The 21,516-nt window shown below is 44.4% G+C and overlaps 3 protein-coding genes and 1 non-coding gene across 4 annotated transcripts; 3 read left to right on the top strand and 1 right to left on the bottom strand.

The window, feature by feature from the left end:
• Nucleotides 1-986: 986 nt before the first annotated feature.
• Nucleotides 987-8,496, top strand: spinb (spindlin b). The gene is made up of 7 exons (XM_026322186.1): nucleotides 987-1,121; nucleotides 3,270-3,589; nucleotides 3,980-4,028; nucleotides 4,157-4,251; nucleotides 4,368-4,523; nucleotides 5,066-5,299; nucleotides 5,412-8,496. The coding sequence occupies exons 2-7, from the start codon at nucleotides 3,538-3,540 to the stop codon at nucleotides 5,609-5,611; spliced, it is 786 nt and encodes a 261-aa protein (XP_026177971.1). The 5' UTR covers nucleotides 987-1,121; nucleotides 3,270-3,537; the 3' UTR covers nucleotides 5,612-8,496.
• A 675-nt stretch (nucleotides 8,497-9,171) lies between these two features.
• LOC113139546 (small nucleolar RNA U13) lies at nucleotides 9,172-9,270 on the top strand. The gene has a single exon (XR_003296555.1). It is a non-coding gene; the product is annotated as a small nucleolar RNA U13 (small nucleolar RNA).
• A 421-nt stretch (nucleotides 9,271-9,691) lies between these two features.
• mak16 (MAK16 homolog (S. cerevisiae)) lies at nucleotides 9,692-13,140 on the top strand. The gene is made up of 10 exons (XM_026320697.1): nucleotides 9,692-9,855; nucleotides 10,243-10,292; nucleotides 10,528-10,637; nucleotides 10,927-10,991; nucleotides 11,077-11,228; nucleotides 11,396-11,450; nucleotides 11,547-11,621; nucleotides 11,772-11,882; nucleotides 11,964-12,029; nucleotides 12,104-13,140. Exons 1-10 carry the CDS (start codon nucleotides 9,841-9,843, stop codon nucleotides 12,311-12,313), a joined length of 909 nt encoding a protein of 302 aa, XP_026176482.1. The 5' UTR covers nucleotides 9,692-9,840; the 3' UTR covers nucleotides 12,314-13,140.
• A 203-nt stretch (nucleotides 13,141-13,343) lies between these two features.
• On the bottom strand, nucleotides 13,344-21,141 carry LOC113138850 (ras-related protein Rab-14-like). Its single transcript, XM_026321663.1, has 8 exons — nucleotides 21,010-21,141; nucleotides 20,459-20,517; nucleotides 19,568-19,621; nucleotides 18,741-18,918; nucleotides 18,583-18,649; nucleotides 17,735-17,822; nucleotides 17,629-17,659; nucleotides 13,344-17,431 (listed from the first exon to the last, which is right to left on the bottom strand). Exons 2-8 carry the CDS (start codon nucleotides 20,508-20,510, stop codon nucleotides 17,254-17,256), a joined length of 648 nt encoding a protein of 215 aa, XP_026177448.1. The 5' UTR covers nucleotides 20,511-20,517; nucleotides 21,010-21,141; the 3' UTR covers nucleotides 13,344-17,253.
• Between the last annotated feature and the right edge of the window lie 375 nt (nucleotides 21,142-21,516).

Genomic DNA, 21,516 nt, shown 5'->3' with positions numbered 1-21,516 from the left:
AGTGTAAATATAAGTACACTGTACAGATAATCATCTTCTGATAGTATGAAGTATATTATACAAATATTTAAAACGTAGAGTTTTGTACTCGGGGGGTGTTTGACCAGACAAACACGGATTAATTGTTAGGCAGCACGGTGGTTTAGTGATTAGCACTGTTGCCTCACAGCAGGAAGGTTCCTGGTTTGAAACCCATCAGGGGCCTTTCTGTGTGGAGTCTGCATGTTCTCCCTGTGCTTGTGTGGGTTTTCTCCAGGTACTCTGGTTTCCTCCCACAGTCCAAAAACATGTATGTCAGGTTGATTGGTGACTCTAAATTGCCCATAGGAGTGAGTGTGAGTGTGTGAGGTTGTTGGTCTCTATGTGGCCCTGTGATGGACTGGGGACCTGTCCAGGGTGGACCCCTGCCTTTCACCCAAAGAGAGCTGGGATAGGCTCCAGCAGGTCCCTGGAACCCTGAGCCAGGAAAAGCGGGTATAGAAGATGGATGGATGGATGGATGGCACCGGGAAAGAAACTGTCCTTGTGTCTGGTGCTTTTGGAGTACAATGTTCTGTAGCACCATCTAGAGGGGAGGAGTTCAAACAGTTTGTGACCAGGATGTGAGGGGTCTGCAGAAATCTCTGCCCTCCTCCTGACCCCTTAGGTCAGGGCTAGGCAACCTTCTTGAAGTGCTGTGCCATTATATTTTTTTATGGCAATCACTGTGTCATTTCACTAGAGCATTTTTTGGGGGGCGGTTCTTGTTTCTGGCATTTTACTCATTTTATGGAGGAGGCTAAATTGCAGAAACAGCAACATCATGACTTTACTGCAGGACTGTTGATTAGACTAAATTAGTTTGAGCTGAAAAATGCTAATAACCTGAAAATGAATATACATATGACACCCAGGGCTTGGGTTGATTTGTTTTAAAGGTTTTTGTACAATTTAAATTAACAGCAATAACAATAATCAAATCTCGCGCTTTTGTTTTGGCGGCCTTGCCGCCTCGTTTCCGGCCGTCCTCCATCTTGGCGCAGTTAACTTGACGCAGCGGAGCCGCAAACGGAGGCAGAGCGGATCAATTTGGAGCCACGGCGGCTGATCGGGATTATGCGGCGACACTGATTGCTGTATCGGTAAGAAACGCGGGGCCCCCGGGCACCGCACACCGACCCGGTTAACGAGTCGTTTGTCAGCTTTGACGCAGAGCGGCTAGCTTAGCGCCCGTGCTTCCCTGACAGACCTCCCCTCTTCCTTTGTTCGTTTGCGCCTTTTTTGCGCGGATGCGGGTTTTGTAAATACTGGCGCAATATGGCTGCCGTGTGAGGGCTGCAACCCAGTGCACGTCTTTTCACAGTCTGGCGCTAAAGCGGCAGGTAGAGACGACGGTAAACCGTGACCTCTGTGTGGTCATCTTCATCACAACAAACTGCGACTCGTCCGCTCAGCTGCAGCATGAATGAAACTTAGTGTGTGTGTGTGTGTGTGTGTGTGTGTTGTGTTTGGGTTCAGCCAACCAGATGTGTGGGGCTCAGGTGAGCTGCAGGCTGCTGACACCTGGTCCCACACAGACTAAACCCAATGATGTCATGGACTCATCATGTTGTAGAAATAGATAAATAAACGTGTCGGCCTGGTTCATGGTCCATGGCTCCTTGACCTCAGACCCCCAGTCTGGTCCCTGCAGGTACCCAGATCCAGGCCCTGGTGTCTCTCAGCTATACTACCCCCCCAGGACTCTCTGCTACCTACAGTCCTTCTGTTGTTATTCCAGCTTCTCTACCCTGTGTTGGCAAAGTCTGCTCCGTCAATGAGTCCCCCCTGCCACCTGGCCAAGGTCAGAAGAAGCCAGTAGTGGTTTCCAACAGCAGCCATGGAGGAGTCTCTGCAGCTCAAAGTGGGAACCAGTGGCTGCCAGAGCCAAGAGGCGGAGTTCTTTAGCCCAGAGAGAGTGGGACAAAGAAAGACCAACAACCAGGGTTAACATGGCTTTGGCTTTTTCACATGGAGAGACTTCAAAGCAGCCAAAGGACTCACATTGGATCCACATGGGGCCTTCTTCCTTCTGGATGTGTTAGCATCTAAAGCTAACCTGTTGGTTCTGGTAGCATTAGCCACCTAGCATGGTCCTGACTGGACCTTTGGACTGAATGGATCTGATGTGAGTGTGGGAGGAACTGGAGCTTTCGGTAACGTTAGTGCTTTGGGTCACATTAGCAGGAACCAGAGCGTCTACTGGACTGACACATTTACTCCGTCACCTAACGCTAGCTTTGGACTGGACACACAGGAAGGCGGGGCTTATGGTGGGAGTTAGTTTGGGTCATTAGACCCTGCAGAGGCTGAGGAGACATGAGGTTGGTTTTAAAAACTCTTTTCACTTTGACATTGTCCAGTTAAAACCAGCTTCATGATACTGGTAATCCAAGGGAGAGGATCTCTTTTTGTAATGTACTCTGGCCCCAGTCTCACCAGTGTACTCTGGTGTGGTCTTGGTCTTGTCATGGTCTATTGTGGTCTGGTTTGGTCTGCTGTAGTGTAGCGTTAGTTGCTGTGCCTGGTGCTGCAGCAGGTCTGTGGTTTGTGTTGCAGCTGTGGTTGTTGTTGTGCAGCCTGCAGCTCCTCAGACCTCCCCTTTACTCCATCACAGCTGCAAACATCAGGAGTGTGTTTCTGTGCGTTTCAGAGGGGAAGTCATCCTCACGGTAAAATTCTGCAGTAGCATGAGCAGCGCCTGTGCTGTTCGTGACCTTGTAAAACAGAATCCAGCTCCGGTTATCAGGAGATCCTCCCTCTGTTGCTGTTGGACTGGAATCTGTCCTGGTTTTTACAGATAATCTGGAGTCAGTGTGTCTGTTTTCGGAGAAGTAACTGAGCTTCAGTCAGGAGGTGATGACGTCATTTGGTGAGGTTGTTAGGGAGGATCCCATTCACCAAGAGAAATGAGGAATTTACGTTCGTTCAAACCGAGACATGAAAAGTCCTGCTGTGATCTTCAGGTTATGAATCCATTCACTCACTGGACACCAAGTTATTTTCAAATGTTTTTTAGGCACAAATTTAGGCAGAAAATTGTTATTGTCCTGAGGTGGTTATGGTCTCTCACACACACACACACACACACACACACACAAATATAATAAAGGCTAAATAATTGACATGTTCCTGCTGCTTAAAGAAAATAAAAATAAAAATAAACGACTCTTGTCCAAACAGATTCTCTGAATTCTGGACCACCCTGTAAATGGCTGAGTTGATGTTTGTCTTCTGGTTTCCCTCCTCAGGCTGAAAACACGTTTAGTCCATTGGCTGTGACGTCGCCTCGGTCTCCAGGATCTAGTCTGTACCCAGCCTGTATGCAGCCAGCCTAGGGCCCGGCCTAATTCCTGGTGTGCCTTCTTTCCCACCACCTCCTCCCTCCTTTCCCTACCCTTCTCCCAACCCCCTGCCCCCTCCCTCCATCCTCACCCATCCCTCAGTCTCCCAGAACCAGACTCCCAGCGTTTAGCCTGGACCGGCGGCCTGGCTGGCTGCCCCCCTAAAGGTGGATGAATGAAGACCCCATTCAAGAGCCCAGCGGCCCCGAGGCCCCGAGCGGACGGGGGTGAGTTACAGAAGAATAGTAGTGGAATCTAACTCAGTACATTTACTCAAGTGCAGTGTTTGAGGTATTAGTACTTTACTTGAGTATTTTCATTTTCTGCTGCTTCACACTTGGACGTTTATTGTTCTGCACAGCTGACTGGACTGAATGAAACAGTATTTTCTATTATTCAAAAAATCCTATAATTCATTTGCTAAACGCTGTAAAGAGAAAATCAGATTGTTAGAGAAGTGGAAGAGTCTGCCGTCTCTCCTGAACACACCACGATCAGTTCTTTTATTTTGTCGGGCCCCAGGCAAAATCCTGTCCCTTCATTAAGGAGGCAGGGACAAACGGAGGGAGGTGGTGAGTCCTTGAACGCACCATGATATGTGGTGTTTGTGTTTACAGGACATTCAGGTGTTTCTGCAAACATGATGAAGAAGAAGAACTCGCACAAGTAAGTGTGATGATCGGCAGCTTCCCTGAGCTTTGCTCCTGCAGTTACTCTCCTGTATTGTTTTCCTCTTTGCCTCCTTTGCTGGATTTTGGATTGTTTTCTTCATCTTTTCTCTTCTCACTCTGCAGAAAACAGAGGACCAGCGTTGGTCCCAGTAAGACTCTGGCTCAGCCCAGGAGGAACATTGTGGGCTGCAGGATCCAGCACATCTGGAAGGAAGGCAGTAAGTGGGATTTGAACAGCACTTCCACTTCTTTTGTTCAACTGCAGTGTCAGTTTGTGCTGGTTTGTTCAGGAGGCTTGTTCGGACGCGATTATATAAAACACGCTTTCCCTCAGGTACGTCATCTCAATGGAAGGGGACAGTCCTGGACCAAGTCCCTGTTAACCCCTCGCTCTACCTGATCAAATACGACGGCTTCGACTGCATCTACGGCCTGGAGCTGTATGGTGACGAGCGCGTGGTGGGGCTGGAGGTGCTGCCCGACAGAGTGGGTGAGGAAGCTACAATTCTCCGGTAGTGACAGAGAACCAGGTCTCTGTTGGGGATAGAGACATTTTAGATCCCGGCCTTTGTTTCTGATTCCCCTGGTCCCCCCAGTCAGTCCTTTAAAAATGTCAGTGTTAGGTAAATTCTTTTAACAAATAGACTCAGAGGACGAACTTCGGTAAGATCATATAGAAGTTTTACTTTCAAGCAGCAACAGTCACACAGCACCTTGGTACAGCATGAGGGTCACTGGCTGCTTGCAGCCCAACACATCAGTTTTCATGGAAATGCAAAAGGAGGTGATTTCTCACAGAAAGACAGAAAGACATCTGGGCCCTTATCAAATAGTCAAGGTCAGAGCAAACTGTGCTCACTGAGAGCAACAATTATATTTCCACAATACACAATAGGCCCCATTCAGAAGAGTTGCAGCTCTACTACAGTAAGGTGGATCAGGTCACAGGAGGGTAAACATTTTAATTTCTCTAACAGTCAGCTACGCCATGATGATGTAACAATACAAGCTCTCTGTCTGTGATTGGTGCAGCTCCAGCCCGTGTCAGCGACTCACTGCTGGCGGACACGATGATCGGCAAAGCTGTGGAGCACATGTTTGAGACGGAGGACGGGCCGAAGGAGGAGTGGAGGGGGATGGTACTGGCCCGAGCGCCCATCATGACCTCCTGGTTCTACATCACCTACGAGAAGGACCCGGTGCTGTACATGTACCAGCTGCTGGACGACTACAAGGAGGGAGACCTCCGCATCATGCCCGACTCCAGTGAGTGTTAAGGGACCCATACTGGTTCTACTGGTGCAGTGGTCACTGGTCAGTTTTACTACCAGAAACTGACAGCAACAAGTGACCCCTCTCCCTCTGTTTCCCTCTGCAGATGACAGCGTGACGACGGAGCGGGAGCCCGGCGAGGTGGTCGACAGTCTGGTGGGCAAACAGGTCGAGTACGCCAAAGAGGACGGCGGGAAGCGGTCGGGAATGGTCATCCACCAGGTGGAGGCCAAACCCTCAGTCTACTTCATCAAGTTTGACGACGACTTTCACATCTATGTCTACGACCTGGTCAAGACCTCCTAAGACCAGTCTGGGGCACCACTCCCCCAAAAAGACTTAGATCCACCACAACCCCCCACCCCGCCCACCCCACTGAAGAAAATTCATAACTGGGGTTTAAAACATCCCAAGACAGACGATACCATTTGACTTTTTTTTTTTTGGTGAAACTCCTTAAAAGCAGAAATAACTTAAGCCCCCAAAGAGACAAAAACTACAGTCCAGTTCAAGTCTTCAGAGGAGTCACACAGTTGTAGCCAATCCTTCAGCATTTTTCATGTTTCTTGTTGCTTCAAAAGCTCCAAAGACTGAAGACCCAGTGTTTTTGGAACAGTCTGTTAAATTCATTCGTGGTGACGAACAAAGACATGGTTAAAAAAAAAAAGAGGACGTTTGGTTTGAAAACCCGGCTTCTACAACCAGAGACCTGTGGGAGCTCAAACCTGAGACCCCTGCAGACATAAGCAGGTCTAACAGCACTGAAGACCCCAGCCCCTTCCTGATACCCTGTCAGGAAGGGGCTGGGGTGTGTGAGTCCGCTGGGGTTAATGAAGGGACGGGATTTCAGGAGAAACATCAACCCCAATCTAATCTGAACCATCTCCAGATGTTTATTGAAGTTGGACAGGTGGAACATGTCCAATCACAGACCATCCAGCTGACCCCGCCCCCTGCAGGTCACCTGTTGATAAAGAAAGATGCTGATTGAAAGAAAAATTGATAGACACAGTTCAAACCAGAGGTCACAGGCTCGTTGTTTGTGTTTTGTTCATTTGTATTTTCTTGTCTGTTCCTACATTTCCCAGAATCACTTTACATCAGACGCTCATAGACGCTCAGTTCTCGGCGAAACCTTCACTTTGTTTTTGTTTGGCTTCATCATTCGACCCAGAACGTCCTGTTCCTGGTTAACAGCTGGTCACAAGGTTCCCGCCTGGATTCAGTTTTATTTGGAATGCTAATGTTGCTAACAGGCTAATATCTTCTGTGTGTGAACAATCCAAACTGAGCTTGGTCCGTTGGGGTTTTCTGTCAGTCTTAGCTGTTCTGGTGCAGCCTCAGTTCCACTGATGTGGGTTTGGAGAAGGTTGATCCTTCGGCTGATGTTTTATAACAATTTTATATTTGTGCCAAAATGATTTTCAGGAACATACAAGATGGTCTTGAGCCTTAACAACCAGGACGATGACGCACCCACAAATAAAATGTTTGTTAAATCTTTGATGGAATCTGGTCCAGGTCGAAGGAGCCAGTCACAGCAGGAGTCCTCGTTTTTCATACTGGACCTTTTTAGGGAAGAAATTGACTTTAGCCAACTCTGTGTAGTATTTGTATGTTGTATATACAAATTTAGTAAAGTCATCTTTACACACATTTACATTTACACTTCAAAAGAAAGTGAGATACAAACTTGACAAGTGAAGAACAGAAGCAACAAATTTCAGCGCAGTCCTAAATCCTAAAATCGAGTGTTAACAGTCTGTCACACAGACACTTCAGTGCAGTGCAGATGTATTAGAACTCCAACCGTCATTATTCCAAAGGCTTTAAAACACAAAAATGTAGTCAAACGCAGATTTAAATGGACATTTATTTATTAATGTAAAGTTTTACTCAACATTTATATTTTATATTGTTCCAGCTGTGTTTTGCTTTTATGTTGTCATCATTGTGTTCGTTCAACAGCCGAAACAAACACCAGACTTAGAATGTGCTTATATCTGCTTACAGCTACATTATAGTGTGTTTCAAATAATCAATCCATATGTAAATGCTGCTTATAAATGGTCAACAGGGCTTAAAACAAAAGGTTTCCATGTTTGGTCTCTGTGGGAGCAGAGTGGGTGAAGGGACAAAAGATGATTTCCTAATGACAGCTAATGGAGGCGAAGTCAATCGGTCAGAACCAGGATGAAACCAAAATGTCGGTGCAGAAAATCAGTGAACGTACACATCACTAAACCTGAGGCTACGCTGAGCGCTGATTACTGATTGGTTGGACCCCTCCAGCCCATACATTTGTTGTTTTTAATCAGCTGCCACATACAGATCGCCTCGCTTCTTTGTTCAGTATCTGTTTTCTTCTTGTGTCCTGTGTAAACGGTAAAGAGCGCGGCAGCAGGAAGCTTGTGGCTTTTTACTGGTTTAAAACTTGAATTTAAACCAGAAACACAAAAGGTGATCACACCGAAAACATCTCACGTGCCTGAAGAAATTCAAAGCTCCAAAACAAAAAGATGAAAAAGATGATAAAGACGTTTCCGAAGCAGTGGATTGTCATTCTGGATCCCACAGATTTTTGTCCCAGTTAGTCCGTGGTGTGGGTTCCTGTCTTCAGGCCGGTGAAGATGATGATGATGATGTTTGGGCTGTAGCGATGGGGGAAATAAAACCAGTGTCTGGGTGGATCTTTGGGCTCCGTGATGTGGACGTCAGTAGTCATATTCATATTCCACAGAGGAACCTTTATCAGTAGTGTGTGTTTGGAGAATATGAGTGTGTGTGCTGTCGATCGGCCCTGTTCAGAGCAGTGTTGTTTTTGCATGCCTATATAGCTCAGTGTAAATCGACGTGAGTTGCATGTCTGTGTAGTTTTCAGTTGTTTGGCTGAATTCCGTCTGTTGTGGCTTCGGGTGCCTTTTGTTTCATTTCTCTTCCTTTCCCGTTTTGTACCGTGTGTCCAGAGGCTGGTATTTTTGAGGAGCAAAAGAAAAACAAAGATGTCCCTCCACAAACAGCTGACGGCAGTTATCAGGTGGAAACAGGTGAAGCTGTAAACGGCTGATGACGGCCGTGACATCTGTTTTTGGGTGGACTGTCCCTTTAAAGAGTGCCAACTACAGATGCCAGTGTTGTACAGCAGTGAAACGCTGACACTATTTACTAAAATAAACATTTCTGTTTTTTCACTGGTGAGTCTGTCAGTTCTTCCACAGTCTGCCCCACGTTGACTGAACTTATATTTGACAATAAACACACGTTTCATTTCACACAATATGAGTTTGCCTTTTAAACACTCATTAAATTACTGCAGACCAAGGACCTCAGCTCTGTTAAAGACCTGCAGGCTCATGGTTAACACTAGTACAGAGGCTTGGTCCTGCACCAACGTCTCCAAACACACAACTGTTCAAACAGAGCAACACAAAACCAGGTCTGTGTCCCCAGTGCATTCTGGGAGGGCTCCCAGCATGCCTATCAAATGTACCTTTACTCACTTGATCCAAACTCAGTAAATGTTCTCAACCCTTTTGTCTTTTGTAAAGCACAATGCAGGAAAACCTCATCCATTAAAAAAAGCAGGAACGTTTCTTACTTGGTGTTGTTTTCCTCCGGAGCACCAGGCGTCGCTGTTCCTTCAGTTTAACAGCGATCCTTCCCACAATGCATCAGTCCAGGACCGACGACAAGCCTCGGCTTTAGCAGCTGTACTTTATAACAAAACATGGAAACACACCAATGACGTGAGACTTTGTTTGTCTCTACATCATAAACAAAAACAAACGGAGCCGTGGTCGGTGACACCGTCAGTCAGACAGCTGGAGCGGCGGTACAGAACCGCCCGGCGCCATGTTCGAGTCCTGATCCTTCGGTTCATGAAAATGATGATCGGTTTATTCACGGTGTGTCCGTGACAGGTGCTGCCTCACCTTGTTACGCTCTGCGCCTCAGCCCATCTGATCCTGAACCGGAGAACCGGCAGATGTGTCAGGGATCCAGATGTGTCAGGAGCTCAGGTGTTAATGTCAGTAAAAAAAAAAAAAAAAAACAAAGTCCACTGACACCATGTTCATGTTCACCTCACTAATTAAACCACATTTAATTAACTCAACTTTCTTTATTCACTAGTTTGATTTCAAATAAAAAACGCAAAAACACAATTATGTCACGTGCAGAAACGCGTTTTTCTTATTCTTTGGGTTTTAAGGTGACATTTTCGTTTCAAAGCGGATTAAATTATTTAAAAAATAAATTATAAATAAATACATTTATAAATTATGTTTTGTTTTGTGCAGTGTTTCGCATCGCGAGACTTTTGTTTGCTTTAAATAAATAAAGTTTTTGTAAGTCTCGCGATACTTCCGGACTCAGCAAAGCCCGAAATCTCGTACGGAGGTGCTAACAAAGATGGTGGCTCCCTGAATGTCCATGTGACTGCGCGTCCAGAAACTGCTTCAAAACTTCACACCCTCTTGTTTTTCATCGTTAAACCAAACAAACTCGGCGGCGAAGCTGAAAAGCACCAACCGAAGATGCAACACGACGACGTATGTGTCAGAAATGAACGTTAGCTGCTAATCAGCTCATGCTAATTTGCTCGTGCTAATGTGAGCTCACCGGTAACCGTGAGAAAGTCGTTAGATCTGCGTTTTTCGTCGTCACTTATCGTTTAGCAGCGAACAATAGTGTATTTTATTGACGACATATGATGTTAATGTTAAAGAATTATCTTAAATCACCGTTTGGAGCTCGGTGCTCAGACATGGCCCCGAACTTCACTGTAAACATGTCGTTTTTAATATTAAAATGATTTTTCTCTGAAAAATATCATCGCACGAACACGAGTGAAAACACAGAGTGGTGGGAAATTGTGCGGACTTGGTTTCGGCATCATCTCAAATTGTTAATGTCAATATTAACTTTGCTTCCTGCAGGTGATCTGGGACATCGTAGGAAACAAGCAGTTCTGCTCCTTCAAAGTAAAGTAAGTGTCAGTGTTTCCGCTGAGGCTCAATAACAAAAACACAGGAAGTCACAGGCCTGTGTCAAAGTCCAACACTGTGATGTTTGTGTTTTTTGGACTTATGTTTGCAAATCTGTCTATTTCTCTACAATAACTTGTGTGTTTGACTGAATGAGAACAGGCGTCTGTGACTTTGTGGTCGATCAGTGAAAACTGAAGCGTTAGAGTGAATTTGTTCTCTCATCCCTGCGTCCAGGACGAAGAGTCAGAGCTTCTGTCGTAATGAATACAACATCACGGGGCTGTGCAACCGCTCGTCCTGTCCGCTGGCCAACAGCCAGTACGCCACCATCCGCGAGGAGAAAGGTAGAGTGTTCATACGCTCACATCTGGAAACACGATGGACAAACAGAGTCTGTTTCCAGCTGTGGCACAAAAACAAGAGAAAAGGGCCACAATCACATGTCACAGACAGGTGGTTTCAAATGTTTCAGCAGCTTCACCTCTGCTGGCTGAAGCTGTGGAAACCAGTTGCTGAAGGGATCTGGAAATAATGATGTCGTCTGTGTTTTTAGTGATCCAAACATCAACCAGAGGGAGTGAGGGGAAAGTAACGCGGTGAATCAGAACGTTAATGATGCTGTTTTCTCTTCAGGTCAGTGTTTTCTCTACATGAAGGTGATCGAGAGAGCAGCTTTTCCTGCCAAGATGTGGGAGAAGGTGAGCGACAGGCTTTGGCTGCTTTTCATGTCTGAAAATGGACTTTCTCCTGCTGGTTGAATATTTTAACTGTGTGTTTGTGCAGGTGAAGCTCAGTAAAAACTACGAGAAAGCTCTGGAACAGATTGACGAGAATTTGATTTACTGGCCTCGATTCATCAGACACAAATGCAAACAGAGATTCACCAAAATTACGCAGTACCTGATCCGAATGCGCAAACTGGTCCTCAAGAGACAGTAAGTACCGTGTTAAAATACTAGAACATACTGCGTCAGTGTTGTACAATACTGTGTGGTGGAAGCTCCATTAGAAATACAGATGTGCGTTTCAGTCTGTGTCAGCCTGCAGGAGATTAATATGGCTCAGATAATGAAGTTTGACCGACTGTTGACTCTGTTTTCAGGAGGAAGTTGGTTCCCCTCAGCAGGAAGGTGGAGCAGAGAGAGAAGAGGAAAGAGGTGAGTTACCAACACAAACCCCATCATGTGAGCTCATGAGCAGGCTCAGACATTAAGGCTGAGTTAACCTGCTCTATTTCCTCTTCCTGTGTGTAGGAAAAAGCTCTGATTGCTGCTCAGCTGGATAACGCCATCGAGAAGGAGCTGCTGGAGAGACTCAAACAGGGAACGGTACGATTTCTTATCCACAAGGCTCCACTGTTCTTCTGGCTTGTTGTAGATTAGATTATAACATATCTAGATAATATTATCTAAAGCATTTTGATTTTCTAACAGTGCGACTGAGTCGTGTGTGAAATGTTTTCTTGTGTTAATAAACAGTATGGAGACATCTACAACTTCCCGGTCCACGCCTTCGACAGAGCTCTGGAGCAGCAGGACGAGGAGAGCGAGTCGGAGTCTGAGGAGGAAGAAGAGGAGGAGGAGGACGAGGTGATGAAGGACACTTTCATTATAGACAGACGTGTTGTTTCTGGATGCAGTTTGGACACAAACATGTTTCTGTCTGCGCAGGATGTCGGGAAGAGAGAGTTTGTCGCAGAAGAAGAAGTGGAGGAGAGCGACCTGAGCGACTTCGAGGTAAATGTAACGTGAAATAATGAAAGTTGTCTTTGAACGTTTTCATCTTAAGGTTTTTGGGTTTCTTCTCTCAGGACATGAACAAACTGAAGACGAGCAGCGACGAGGAGGAAGAGGAAAAGTCCAGTGAAGAAGAGGAGGAGGAAGAGATGGAGGTGGAGGCCTCCAGCTCCAAAGGCAAGTCTCCGGCAAACGGCTCAGCGGCGAGGAAGAAGCGAGCCTACGTGGAAATCGAGTACGAGCGGGAGACAGAGCCCGCCCCTAAGAACAGAGTCTCGTCATGATGTCACATCCCCTCAGCTGTCAATCAAACTGAGACTCTAGTGAGGACCTGATCCTCCATGTTTCACTGGCCTGCAGTCTTCTGTTCATCACTGAGGGATGTCGACTCTGAAACTCAGACTCTGGCCACATTCTCTCACCAGGTACTTTCACTCTGGTGTGTGGGTTTCTTAAAGTCCTGGGTCCTGGAAGTCTCTGAACCCACTGTCCACATCCACAGTTTTGAAACTGTTGAGTGTCATGGCTGCTCGAAATAGCCCGACTCCATTTGAAGGACCAGTTTGACCAAAATCAGAGTTTTAGAGTCCCACTTTACAGATTTGTCCCTGAGGTTTCTGCCTTTCTCACAGAAAGTACGTCCACTAATCAAAACAAACATAATAAAATGGTATTAATAGAATAAAGATAAAGGTATGTGGAATTATTATAAAAAACAAATAGCAGCATGTTCCAGGTCTGGATTTCTTCGCAGTAGAGAACAAGTTTCTGGAGTATCAGAAAACTCATGTCCATGTGCCTGTTGTGACAGAAATGAAAACTGGAAAGTGTTTTTGTTTGTTTTCCAATCGGCTGCACGAGGACGCAGTGCGACAGTTCATACATTTATATGTTTAACCTGCAAAATGAACAGAAAAGTCTGGAGATATCAGTTTATTTTCCTACAGAGGCGTTTTAAACGTGAAGCTCGGTTTGTTCAGAGGAAACTGATCTGGACAAACTGCCTCATGTCTGTTTTGTTAAATATTAAACTCAGAAATGAGCTTTGAAAATCATCAGCACAAAGTAAAAGACGACCATGTGAATAAAGATTTAAAAATTTGGATAGAAATGTTTCTCAACATTGAATTTTTATGTAACTGAACTTTTGGATGTTTTTCTGTGAAGTTTGGAAAAAAAAAACTTTTGGGTCAGTGGAAGCTGAGTATTTTTTTTCTTAAAGTAATTTTTACATTGATGGTGAGTTGAGGTTTAACTTTCTAGCAGGCTGCAGCAGCAGTGGATAAAAACTGGAAGCCGAGTCACCAGCGTATGTACAGTATATATATATATTTTATTTACAAATAACTGAATCCCCGTGGTCGTACAGTGAAAGGTACAGCTGAAGAAAATCATCACAGATTTAGAATATAAATAGTCAAAGAATCACAATAAGCACGTTTGTTATGTTGGCAGACACAAAACCAAGAGGAACAAAATAAAAGAATCAAATGTACAGAGCACGTTAAAGCCAGACGCCGGATGGAACCGGACAAAGAAAAATGTTTGATTCAAAATGCTGATTCTGCTACAGACACTAAATAATTGAATAACTGGGCAGCTCAGAAACGTCCGTTAAAATACTAACACTTCTCCTTATTAAAAGAAACCTGGCTGTTCTTTAAAGATCATTGTGGACGCCTCAAATTTAGGAACTGAACATCAGGGCAAACATCTTTAGCCTCAATATTTTGAGTTAAACGGCGACATCTGTTTGTCGCTTTTTAACGTTTGTATAGTTGCATGTTTTCCTTTGGTGAGGAAAAGCTTAAGGCGACGGTACAACGAAACCTAAACAGTTGACTTTTTAGGTCCAGTGATGACTCCTGGACTTTTGTGACGCGTTGGTCCCCTTAAATTTCAAAACACAACAGTTTTTGTCTTTCTTTAAAAACCAAACAAAACAAATTCACTGTGCAGGTTAATACGTGATAGAAAGCAACAGGATGATTGGAAACCTGTTTATTGTTTTCTTTAACAGAGACGAGGGAATCATTCATGATCAATCAGTTAGAGAAGGCGACTGTCAAACAAAGAGTCAATCCTCATTCAGGCCGATTTAAAAACCAGATTCTGTGTCCGACGTGTCCTCAGTTAAAGGATCCTTTAACTGAGGACACGCCAAACGCAGGTTACACTTCTGCTTTAACATGGGGGCAACCGCAGTATCAGAGGGTCAGAGATCGAAGCAAACAAAGCAGGAAAATGGCTTGTCCTTTAAAATTCAAAACATAAGGACTTTATTCAAACTTCCAGCAAAACAGTTCAGAGTCCCAGAGGGACAAACGTCACTTAGTTCAAGTTGAGCTTTAACTCTATAAACATCTGATCTGCCTCAGCATTTCCTCTCTTGATTAAATGTGAGAGTAACAATCCAACTGATGGCTTAAGGTAAATAGAATTGTGATCAACTTAATCAATCGGTTATATAATAACTGGGAAACCGATACAGACGTTTGTCACATCTGGGACAGTTCTCAGGATTTTATTTCTCCCCACGTCCCTCCTGCACCGAGGCAGACGCTTTAGTGTAACTCCGACTTTAGTCCACGAGAAATGTATCAGGTTGACGCTGCATTAGTTGATTTTACTTTTAAAACACAGAATCGATGATTTCAACATTATGTCAGAAGAAAGTGCAGCTTTAAAATATGTGACGAGAAAAAAAAAACAAAACATGAACAGCTGATGTTTCTGCTGCGAGTTAATGCTGGAACGTTTCTTCAGGAACAAACTTCACTGAATGAACATCGTTGGAAGGCGTAAGTTCATGTTCTACGTTTGCTGTGAGAAGCTAAGACGTGACGGTGTACTTTAGCTAACCAGTCATGCATTCAAGTAAAGTGTCACCCCAGCCTGACATCGAAAACACAACCAGGCAGTAATAAATTAGTCTCAAAATGCACTTAACCAGGAGAGAGACAACAAATGGCCACTAGGTGGTGCTGTGACATCCAAAATATACTGCATCTCTGTTGGGTTAAAAATAAATCAACAGCAGGAATAAGAAAAATGTTTTAAAATCCTGAACCTGGGATCCGCTGAGGGACCAGTAGTGACATTCTGGTTCAGGCAATGCATCTCTACAGAGGGATCAATATTCAATAGGTCAGATCTATTTAGCTAACATATTGCAGAATAAAAGGCAAATGAGGAGTTGGGGTTCCTCTGTGTGAATGTTTGTTAGAGCTCCTCAAGGGTCCACTAAGTTCCTGGAGACCTGACCCACGTAGGGCCAGGTCTAGATTCAGTGTCATTGGAGTTTTTCTCCGCCCAGGAACTTTACAGCTCGTGACCTTTTGAAACTAACTTTGTTGGATTTCCATGGGCCAGTTTCAGATTAGGTCTAAAATTTTGGACCCGTGAAGACCTCTAATGGTTCTGTAATGCTGCACATATAAACATCTGTCTTCACCCTGGACCTTTGTGCAATGAGATCTTAGTTCTTATGTCCCCATTTCTGGTCTTTTCCAGTCCGGATGTCATGCTGGAATTAAAGGACCCTCCAGTGATGTGGTCACACTAGTTTAAAGTGGACTAATGCTTTTAGTATTGCACTCAGAGAACTTGAGAGAATTGTTAAAGAACAACTGGTCAAAAGTGAAGCAGCAGAGGCTGAAATATCCAGATGTTTATAAAGTAATACGGGTCGAACCTGCCAAAGTATCTGACCCTTGTACAAAGATCACTGGAGTGTCCTTTTATCCTGCTTTTAAGTGGGTGGACCGGAGAATGCCCCCAGAGACACATTTAACCACAGCAATGTTGTAAATGTGATGGGTGTTAGATTAAACCCAAGGTTCTGGCAGGCAGCTGAACGGGCCGTGTGCTTTGTCAGGGAACAAATGAGACTTTAGCAGAGAAACAAACGTTTTCTGTGACGTCCCAAACCCACAGGCAGGTGTGGACGTCTGAAGCCAGAACTATGAAGAACATTTAACAAATGATTGGACCTTGAACACGTATTTAAACAGAAATGTCATATCAAAAAGAGAATGTCAGTTTAGGGACCATCAAACTACAACTAAATTTGACTTTAAGGTCTAGATTTGCAGATATGGCCTGGAAGTGGTCCTTGATTTGGACTGACGGGTCCAGTTTGAGCCGAGGGTCAGTCCACAGGAATGTCCAGATTTGGAATTCGTGCAGTTCAGTTATAGAAGGAGGTTTGTCTGAATTTGATGACTTTTTTTTTTCTCTAGGAAATCGGTGTGTCACATTTGAGACAACAGGAGGTCCAAATCTGTTCTGGTCTTAGAACAGTCCAGCTCGGTCTCCCTTTGGAGTGAAGGCAGTTTGAGTTTGAACCCAGGACAGTTTAAGTGCCCTACTGGTTCATCTACATTTTGGTGGTTTGTGCTGGAGGTTCATCAGGATTTGGAGCCAGATGTTTGGAGAGTGGTTCAGTCTTGGGAAGAGTTTCTCTGGTGATGGACTCTAGAATGGACCCTACTCTAAGTGCTGTGCTGTTCCAGTTTCAGACATGTACCTTTATTTGTCTATTGGGTTATCAGGGTTTGAGACCAGTGCAGTCTAAACTGTGGACAACCTTTACTCCAGTCTGGTCCATCTTAAACCCAGACTCTAGAAACCACAATTTAGAACAAAACTAACCCGCTCGGGGCATTCTGGATTGAGGCCTTTCTTTATTTGTATCTTGTATTTAGACAACCCCTGATCGTGTGGGAACAACAGTGGTGGCTCAGGTTGGCCCGGGTGTGCCTGCATATAAGCTTAAGCTGATCTGGATTGTGAGTGAGAATGGGACTGACATAATCTGGATCTGGACCAAAAGTGGTCAGGATTTATACAGAGGGGTTAATTCTGTGCAGTTATTGATCCATTTTAGGTCTAAGATGGTCCTGAGCTGAGAAATGACCAATATTGATCTAAATTTCAAAGTGGTCCAATACTCTAGATCATGTGGGGTTTCTGGATTCAGTTGGGGTTATTCCAATTCACCCAAACCTTGAAGGAGTAGATTGGTTAGAGTTTAAACTCGGTCTTGATCTGACAACAGGTGGTTGGGACTGTGCCTCTGCTATGTTAAATATAACCCAGTTAAACCTTATTGGACTCACTCTGGATAGAAGATGCATGTTAGTCCTGGAGGAGAGGGGATCTCTGTGTACTGTCTCTGTCTGCCCGTCTTTCCGTTTCAGGGGTCCAAAGCTTCCGTCTGTGGTTAGCAGCTGCAGCCCTCTTTGGCCGGCTGGCTGTCGGCATTCAGACGCCCGCCTTGTGGTGCTGACGGTTTGTGTTGGACTCCAGACTCTGCAGCGTTCAGGTCCAGACTGCCATCCTGGATGTTCTGGTAGATCCTCTTCGCTGCCTCCAAGAAGGCCTCCTCCACGTTCTCCCCTCTGCAGGAAAAGGGTGTTAACAAAAGTACTTTTGAAAATCAAACATTGACGCTGAAACACTAAAACTGAGTGTTGTGAAACAGTTTTCCACGTCGTTGCTGTACAACAACACCATGAATCTGCACATTTAGAAAGTCGGACTTGGGGCTGAAGATGCCTGGTCGGTGACTGTTTGACGTGTATGTGGTTGTACTTACGTCTTGGCACTGGCCTCTAGAAACAGCAAACCTGAGGAAAAACAGGACACAGATGAGAACCTGTCTGGTCTTCAGCATCTTCTGCCACTGATTGTTGTGTTTTTACCGTTTTCTTCAGCAAATTGTTTGGCCTCTTCGTACGTCACGTCTCTCTGAGCCTCCAGGTCGGCCTTGTTGCCGATCAGAATAATCACCTGAAACACGTTTATTAAATATCTAAAATACTTCGAACTGCAAAAGTGACAACATGAGCAGACACAGGAAGATGTGATCACAACTGTTTTGACTTTCTGCACAAATCCCAGCACAGACCAATAAACTAAACCAGGGTCTGGATTCACACACATTATGCCTTTCAGATATCAATAATACATATTCACTTTGTAATAGAGTTCATTGCTTTTTATTGATCCGTTTTCATTTTGATGTTTTTGTTGATCACAGTGAAAGAGCCAAGTTCCTTCCTCTTTGATTCAGTAAAAAACAACAGAACATCATCATTTCTCCACGTACTAAAACCTTTGCTGTCAACTGCATCTTTCACAGTGTTGCTAGGTAACGCTAACCTGTAACACGCAGCAGGATCACCTGGAAATACATCGTGGTAAAAGCACAGAAACAGTGAACTCCATTGGACAGTACGGAATGATAGTGCAGGTTTACAGGATAAGATTCACACATTCTCACTCAGTGGTTTTGAGGTCTGCAGTTTTAACACACCGGTTCTCCATTTACCAGTTACCAACTATAAACTCGACACGACAGCATCATACACAGTTAGTCAAAAACACCTTCAGGGGAAAAGCATTGAGCTGCTCAGTCTAAGCATCAGCCTGAACCAACAAGAGCTTGTTACTACACCAACAGTGTATTTTGTAGCCTATATTTGCATATAGCACATATTTGGTGAGGCAGTAGTACTTTCATATGTGGTGACAGGAAGTGAATACTCACTGTGTTTGGGTTGGTCAGGTTCCTGGCGTCTGTCAGCCAGCTGCTCAGGTGGTTATAGGTACTTCTCCTACGCACAAACAGGAACGACACAAGAACAAATGACAACAACCTCAAATGCACCGACTCTGACTCCTCTATCAACTCACTGTCATCGCTACCTGGTGATGTCATAGACCATGAGGGCCCCAGCGGCCCCTCTGTAGTAGGACCTGGTGACGGCCCTGAACCGCTCCTGACCGGCTGTGTCCCAGATCTGCAGCTTTACCTTCTGACCGTGGACCTCCATGATCCTTGTCCCAAACTCTACCCCAATGGTGTGAGGACAGTCGGCCATGACTACACACACACACACACACACACACACACACACACACACACACACACACACACACACACACACACACACACACACAATGTCAATATTAGCAGTGAAAACCCAGGAGTTGAACAAATACAGTAACTCTAAATTAGAGACACTGGGCTCCCTGGCACACACATGTAAAAGCAGCACAGGAGCCAGACCCCCCCAGACCAGAAGAGACTGTAGTAGTTTTGTGTCTCTATTGTATCCAGTCATACTAATTTTGCACCGTTTTGTCGTCGTTCTGCATCTTTTTGTTCATGTTACTTGTCTCTGTGGCCGATTGTACTTGTGTTTGAAAGGCTGACTCAACATTATCTCACAGATCTGATCCATGTGATCCAGGTTCACTCAAACGTGGCAGGATTCCAACATAATGAGGTATACAGATTGTTCTGCATTATTTTCAATATTGATTTTTTTGTCCATTATATTTGTAAAGTGTCAGAAAATGTGCCACAGCTCAAGGTGATGTTTTATGACTCGTGGTCCCTGGACGGATGCATTATTGGCCATTCCAGTGAAATGGAACCCCCACATGACTGGGGGTTTCTAAAACACTAGTCTGAAGCCAGAAACAGGTGCAGAGCAGCAGCAGAGAAAAACAGAAGAAAAGAGACTCACATTTTTTCTCTGTGAACTGGTGCAGCAGACAAGATTTCCCTACACCCATATCACCTGGAAAAAAGTATTTGATATTATTAATAACACAGTAAAAAGATACGGTCTGAATGAGGACTTTTCACTGTATTTACATCAGGTTCCTCCTGTGGTCCTAATCACAAAACTCCTTGGATGACTATGATTTAATCCATTTGCATTGTCACCTGCTGTTTTTATTATTTCAACTTTGGTAACTTCAATAGATAAACAAACTGAGTTGACTACTGTTTTTTCACTGTCACAAGAAACAAAAATATGTTGATTGTTTCTTTCACTTTTGTGGACAGCTCTAAATACTACAATACCCATGAGTCTCAGCGGTTGTTTCTACTGAAAAGTAGTAGTGAATTAGTTTCGTAACAGACTAATATGGCAGTTATTTCTCCATTTAACTGGATTCTTATTAAAGGAACAAAATCTATCAATACACATATTTATCCTCATCCTGTGTGTGTGTGTGTGTGTGTGTGTGTCAACGTACACAGTTTTAATGACACAGCATCTGTCAGTGTCCAGCTGATTAATCTGTATAATTATTGTCTGGTAACATGTTTTGTGAATAAATAAATGCTGTATTCTGTTTACTGATTAGTGGCTGAATAGAAAATGACTTCTGCATATGGTTCTGGTCTTCAGAGCAGAGGTCTGACTTCAGTTGTAGTCCCAGACACAAACGGCTCCACCTCACCCCAACAGACAAATCCTGCTACGGCAGTAACGCGCGTTTAACAAGAACCTGATGATAAACTGTCTAAGAGAAAACAACTTTAAAGTAAAAAGTCCTGACTATAGCAAGATTATACTTGTAAAGGAGTATTTTTACAGTGTTGTAGTATAATGTGAGGTACTCACCGATGATGATGTATTTGAAGATGTAGGAGTAGTTGTAAGGTGCGGCTGTCATCGTGACACTGAGGAGAAAACCAGGAGCAAACGGTCATTAAAACCAAACTCAGAGTCCACAGCGGGTCCGACCGGACTCTGTCTCTGCTGAATCTCAGGTCAAACAACCAAAACTCAGTTTAATGAACCGACAAAGGAAGCAGCAGGCTAAGCTAACCCAGCTACAGCTACACACCGAGCTCAGCTTTAGCACTAGCTCTGGACCCGGAGACAGTCGAGCAGGGCGAAGCGGCCACATTTAGCAAAGCCTCCATCAGCTGACTAACCCCCACCCAGACAGAACCTCTAATTCCGCCTGTTAGCTCACCGTTAGCTCACCGTTAGCTTACTGTTAGCTCGCCGTTAGCTCTATAGCTAGCGGCTAACAGCTGAAGCTCTGTCTACGCCTTGCTAACAGCTAACGGCTAACAGCAGGACGCCACTTTCACCAAGACTAACAACAAAAACAATCCAAGATTAACCCGGACAAAGAGTCTGGGTAATAGACCCTGTTGTTTTACCTTGGGCCCGGGTGTCTGTCTGTCCTGTAAACCTGGTTAAACCGCTGGTTAGGCAGATAGTTATATTTGTTGGCTGCTTAGCCTGTTCAGCCGTCAGGGGAACCTGTAACCTCTTCCGCGATTCTTCCTCGCCCCGAGAAAAGAGGAAACATCGCGAGACTTACAAGTTTCTACCGCCACTCAGTGGGCTAAAATATAAATTAAATATTAATAAATTAATTGAGTAAATAAATTGTATAGTCTTCACTCATCCACAGATCCAAACTTTAACCCCCCGAAAAAAAAACAAGTTTGTCGGTAGATGAAAATTCATTCACTGGATGTACTGACTGAATGTATGAATAATACTGAATGACATGAACTGAATACTGAATATAAAATCTAATAATATAATGATGATGATGAACCATGTTCTGGAGTTCCAGTACAGTATTTGTGATTAGAAATAATGATCTCCTTGGAAAAATATAACATAAAAGGTCATTACTGGGTGTAAAGTGTGTCTGC

The sequence above is a fragment of the Mastacembelus armatus genome, chromosome 9 (assembly GCF_900324485.2).
Source record: "Mastacembelus armatus chromosome 9, fMasArm1.2, whole genome shotgun sequence".
NCBI lineage: Eukaryota > Metazoa > Chordata > Actinopteri > Synbranchiformes > Mastacembelidae > Mastacembelus > Mastacembelus armatus.
The sequence above is the reverse complement of the archived record's forward strand: the minus strand, read 5'-3'. Positions and strand labels throughout refer to the sequence as shown.